The sequence below is a fragment of the Hypanus sabinus genome, chromosome 31, assembly GCF_030144855.1.
Source record: "Hypanus sabinus isolate sHypSab1 chromosome 31, sHypSab1.hap1, whole genome shotgun sequence".
NCBI classification, from domain to species: Eukaryota; Metazoa; Chordata; class Chondrichthyes; order Myliobatiformes; family Dasyatidae; genus Hypanus; species Hypanus sabinus.
The window spans coordinates 36835225-36841008 of record NC_082736.1 but is presented as its reverse complement, the minus strand read 5'-3'; the positions used below and the strand labels follow the sequence as shown (position 1 = coordinate 36841008).

At 41.5% G+C, this 5784-nt stretch overlaps 1 protein-coding gene across 1 annotated transcript; it reads right to left on the bottom strand.

The window, feature by feature from the left end:
- Window positions 1-2885: 2885 nt before the first annotated feature.
- Window positions 2886-3683, bottom strand: LOC132383718 (probable G-protein coupled receptor 139). Its single transcript, XM_059954907.1, has one exon. The coding sequence runs from the start codon at window positions 3681-3683 to the stop codon at window positions 2886-2888; it is 798 nt and encodes a 265-aa protein (XP_059810890.1).
- Window positions 3684-5784: the final 2101 nt, after the last annotated feature.

The following is a 5784-nucleotide window of genomic DNA, read 5'->3' as shown; positions in this document are numbered from 1 at the left end:
GACTCCTCGAGCCAGAATGTACGAACCCAAAAGGAATCATGGAGCATATTCGTTCACGGAGCAAGTGTCTGACGATTAAATGTCCGTTCAATTCAACGTAAAACATTGGCGAGATCCTTTGAAATAGCCTTTTCAACTTTATTGGTTAGGAGAGCTACTTTGTTACACTGGAAAGTTTCTAGTCCACCTACTGCTTTTCTCTGGCTCTCCTTCATTATGTCCTGTTTAAGTTTGAAGAAATTTTGAAGTCTCACGTTTGATACATCTTTTAAATTTGAGCAAACCTGGCCACATTTTATTTAATATTTTCATATGATCTAATTTTTTTTTCTTTCTCTTTTTTTTGGTAATCTTTTTTTCTTTTTTTTTTCATTTTTTTTCCTCCTTCTCCGCGAAGGTTCAGAGCTGACCAGCAGAATGGTTTCTGTTTTTTTCTTGTAATTTTATCCTCAAGTGGACTGCTCGGTCCCTTTTTTTGTTTTAGATTCGTTTAGTTTGTGTTTTTTTTTTCTCTTTATAAAAATTTTCCAGTTTTGTTTTGTATGAATTGCCAAGAGGAGTTGTGTTTTTTTGTTTATTTACAATAACTTTATGTTATAAATCAAAGCATTGAGTACAGAAGTTGGGATGTAATGTTAAAATTGTACAAGGCATTGGTAAGGCCAAATTTCGAATATGTGTGCAGTTCTGGTCACCGATTTATAGGAAATATATCAATAAGTTAGAGAGAGTGCAGAGTCGATTTACTAGGATGTTACCTGGGTTTCAGCACTTAAGTTACAGAGAAAGGTTGAACAAGTTAGGTCTCTATTCATTGGAGCGTAGAAGGTTGAGGGGGGGATTTGATCGAGGTATTTAAAATTTTGAGAGGGATAGATAGAGTTGACGTGAATAGACTGTTTCCATTGAGAGTAGGGGAGATTCAAACGAGAGGACATGATTTGAGAGTTAGGGGGCAGAAGTTTAAGGGAAACACGAGGGGCTATTTCTTTACTCAGAGAGTGATAGCTGTGTGGAATGAGCTTCCTGTAGAAGTAGCAGAGGCCAGATCAGTTGTGTCATTTAAGGTAAAATTGGATAGGTATATGGACAGGAAAGGAGTGGAGGGTTATGGGCTGAGTGCGGGTAGGTGGGACTAGGTGAGATTAAGAGTTCAGCACGGACTAGGAGGGCCGAGATGGCCTGTTTCCGTGCTGTGATTGTTATATGGTTATATTTATATGATTTTGAAAGTACATATCCCTTTCGTTGTTCGTATGTTTATTGTCTTATGTATCAAAGGAAGCAAAGAGTTAGAATACAGAGAGCTTCTTTTTGGTTCGCTGCCGGTGATTAGTGGGGTCCGACAGGGTTATTCGCTGGGACCGATTTTTTGTACGTTATATGTCAATGATTTGGATGATGGAATTGATGGCTTTGTTGGAATGTTTGCAGACGATATGTAGACATATGATGGGACAGGTAGTTTAGAGGAAGTAGAAAGGCTGCAGATGCACAGACAGATTAAGAGAATAGGCAAAGAAATGACAGGTTTAATATAGTTCGGGGAAATGTACGGTCATGGTCTCAGGCAGATGAAATGAAGGGGTTAACATTACTAAATTGAGTGAAAATATTAAAAATGAAACAAAGGCGCAAATGGACTCCGGAATCTTATTGCAGTATTCCCTGAAGGCTAACTTGTAGGCTGAGTCTGGGATGAGAAAAGCAAATGCATTCATCTCATCAGCACTAGAAAAAAATAAAAGCAACCATGTCATGTTGAGACGTTGTAATGTACTGGCGAGGCCTCACGGAGAATTCTGAACAACTTTGGACTCCTTAGCTAAGAATGACTGTGCAGAAACTGGAGCGAGTTCAAAGCAGATTCACAAAAATGATTCCGGAAGTGAATGGCTTGCCAAATGAAAAGCGTTTGACGATCCTCTGGGTGCATTCAAGATTCACTGAAATTCAGAATAGTCAGACTGCGAGGGGTGTCTAATTGAAACAGATCCAGTGTCAAATGGCGAAAGACGTTCATGCAGATGTTCTGGAGAGGATGGTTCCAATGGTGCGAGAGTCTGTACATTTAAAAGGGAGGCTGATAGATTCTAGGATTGTCAGGGCATGAATAATACAGTGAGACGGCAGCAGATTGGGGCCAAGAGGAAAATTGCTTCAGCCATAATGAAATGCCAGAAGAGAGTAGATGAGCCAATATCAGTCTAATTATGCGCCTATATCTTATCGTCTTATGGTCTTGTGAACAGGCTCAAAGGAGCACACATCTGCCGTTAATTACCAAAACGTAACAGCAGACGAGAATATCGCAGTAATTTACGTCAAAGGCATCAGTATTCCATAAATGCAGTGACAAAGCCCTTGTTGATCTCCTCACTGGAAAGCATAAAATAACCTTGCTACTATTCTATTCCCAACCATTCCGGTACGAACATGTTACTGTGAGGTGTCTAACAACCAAGTAATTCTACAATTATTATATTGATGTTGCCGTGTGATGCTGACATGCAGAGGTAGTAAAATGAAACAGAAAAGAAATCAAACAGGGGCAAAATGATAATCTTTGAGAAATGCAACGATTTATTTTGATATTTTAGATAGGCTTACAATAACATGCGGAGATTTTGTCTACAGTGTGTTGACTGAATGAATTAGAACGATTCCTTTTCATGTGTTTGGATACCTTGTAATAAAACACAGCGGACTGAAATTTCATGATATCTGAGTGAATAATTCCTCCGGGAAGATTAATACCTGTGGCTTAATCGCCGCTAATCCGTTGTGCAGTGAGATTCCGCGAGAGTGGCCGCTTGAAGCTCAAATAAAATAAACTTCCAAATTACTGTCTTGAAGTTGCAGGAAGGCAAACTGGAGTTTGTATTTTATTTGCAAATCACCACCACTGGGACAAACAGGTACTTTAGTCCATTCTTCAGCTGCTCCCTGAATTTTCTCTGTGTCAGCCCATAGATACAGGTGTTGGTGCACATACTGAGAGAAGAAAATATGAAACCACATTGCTGCAGGATGTAGGTCGGTTTGCTGAAATATCTGTCTGTATAGGTGTAGTTCTGCGGCTGCCAGTTCATAGAATGTACGACATAGGGCATCCAAAATAATATAAAATTGGCAGAAAGAGAGAACAACAGGATCATTGAATTCCTCCGGTTTGCCAGTTCTGGATCTTTCTGATATTCACTGTTCTTACGAAGTTCCCGGCGAACTCTATTTGTCTCCATAATCCGTTTGATGGTTGAAACATTAAAGAGCAGAATTAAACAAATTGGTATTAATGGTGTTCTGATGCTTTCAAATACCTCGTAGGCTCTCCAAAGGGGTGACGTGAAGTATTCAGCCGTGGGGACACAACGCCATCTATCCACTGCAAAGTAAATTGGAACGGCCCAAGCACAACTGGCTGCACTCACTGTTGCGATCACCACAGCTGCTGTTCTCTCGGCGCAATATCGGGTCCGCAGTTTCTCACAGCAGATGGCGACGCAGCGGTCGAAAGTGAAAGCAACCGTCAACCAAACAGAACAGTCCCTTGTTGCGATATTCAGGACAACAAGCACCGAACACACCGGAGTTACGAGCAAGAATTTAGCAAACAAATAGATATAATTTATCTTCTCTAATATAATCACAACGATGACCACCATCAGATCGGCTACCGCCATGGCCACCAGGTAGAGAGTGATGCATTTGGACAGTCCGCATTTCCCTCGGGACAGGATCACAATCGCCGTTACATTAACTGAAATTAGTTATTTAAAATCATTAATCACTATCAGTTGCGGCAGAATAATTATTGTGACTTTATCTACAAAGTGTGTATATTCGTCGATCGGGCCATTTTCTGGATTCTCGGCCAGGCTAGCGCCCACCTGCGGTGCTCGAGATGGGATACGGATGTCCCGATCAGGCTGCATAAGTTAGATCTCGCTAGCTTCACATCCTGAAGTTAACCATCAGAAAGTCGTAGGCTGAGAGCGGCCTCAGGCGTCCTCAGGCCCTCAACAGCTCTCCATAATCGGATGACGGCACAGGTAACGGAGAGATTGATTTTTATTTTATACTCGAGAATCTAATTATAGTTCCTTAAAAGAGTTTATTTAATGACTTCCACTTAGAATGAAATTATGTAAAAACTACATTGACAAATAGGTCATGAATGCATTTCATCAATATGAATTTTAAAATAATGCTCGGACATTATGAACCAGACATTCAAAAAAAAGTTTGTTGGATAGTTAGTCATCTGCGTGAAGTGCATAAAGAAGAGCAGCATGCTGGTCAGAGGTGGGGAAAAAACGGATCAGCCATGATTGAATGGCGGAACAGACACAATGGACCAGATGGCCTTATTCTGCTACTGTGTCTTATGGTTTTACAAGGAAAGTGCAAAGTGAAGCACCTAACGAACGCCATGATTGTTGTCAAAGACAGTAATACCATAAGACATAGGTGCAGAATTGAGCTATTTGGCCCATCTAGTCTCCTCTGCCTTTACATCAAGGGAGATCCATTTTCCTCCTAGCCCCAATCACATGCCTTCCCCCCATTATCCGTCCATGCCCTGACTGATCAAGAATCTGCCCGCCTCCGCCTTAAATATACTGTTCCGGCAAGTTCTGCATATTCACAGCTCTCTGGATGACGAAAATCCTCCTTATCTGCTTTTCAAATGAAACTCTTCTATCCTGTGGCTGTGTTCTCACACTACCGGAAACATCCTCTTCACACCCACTCTATCAAGTCCCATCACCACCTAAAAGTTTCAATTAGGTCAGCCCCCCATCTGAATTCGAGTGAGTACAGGCCCAAAACCATCAAACGCTACTCAGATGACAAGCCCTTCAAAGCTGGAAACCTTCTTTCTGAACATTCTTTGAAACCTCATCACTTTCAGCACAAACGTTCTGGGATAAGGGAACCATCGCTGCTCACAATACCCCGAGTGGGCCCTCACCAGTGCTGTATAAAGTCTCAACATTGCCTCCTTCCTTTTACTTTCTAGTCAGTCGCTTTGAGTGCGGACCTCGTATTTGCCTTCCTCGCCACAGACTCAGCCGCAAATTAACTTTTAAGAAATCTGCACATGTATTCCCAACAGCCTTTGCGTCTCATATTATGCACTTTCTCCACATTTAGGAAACTGGCAACCCTTTTATTTCTTCAACTAAATTCGTGACCATACACATCAGGACACTATATTCTATCTGCCACTTCTTTGCCCATTTCCTCATGTTCTGATGTGCTTCTGTGACCTCTCTACTTTCTCAAAACTATCTGCCCCTCCAGCTATTTTCGCATTTTGAGCAAACTCTGCAACAAATCCATCAATTCCATCAACCAATTCATTGACATATAACGCAAACCGAATCTCTATCAACACAGGCTCCTCGGGCACAAAACTAATCACCTGCAGCCAACCAGAAAAGGCTCGTTTTACCGGCACTTTCTGCATGCTGATGCTCAGCCGCTACTTTATTCATTCCAGGGTCTTCCCTGGAACACCACGAGCTTGCAGCCTGTTAAGCAGCATCATGCATGGCACCTTTTCAAAGGCATTCTGAAAGTCCATGCATTCAACATCTACCAATCCTCTTTTGTGTAGTCCAACATATTTGTGAGGCGAGAGTGTCATTTACTTTGCCTCTCTCCCTTCTTGAAGAATGGAGTGACATTTGCAATTTTTCAGTCGTCCGAAAACATTCCAGAATCTAGTAATTCCTGAAAGGTCGTAACTAATCCCTCCACAAATTCTTCATCCACTTC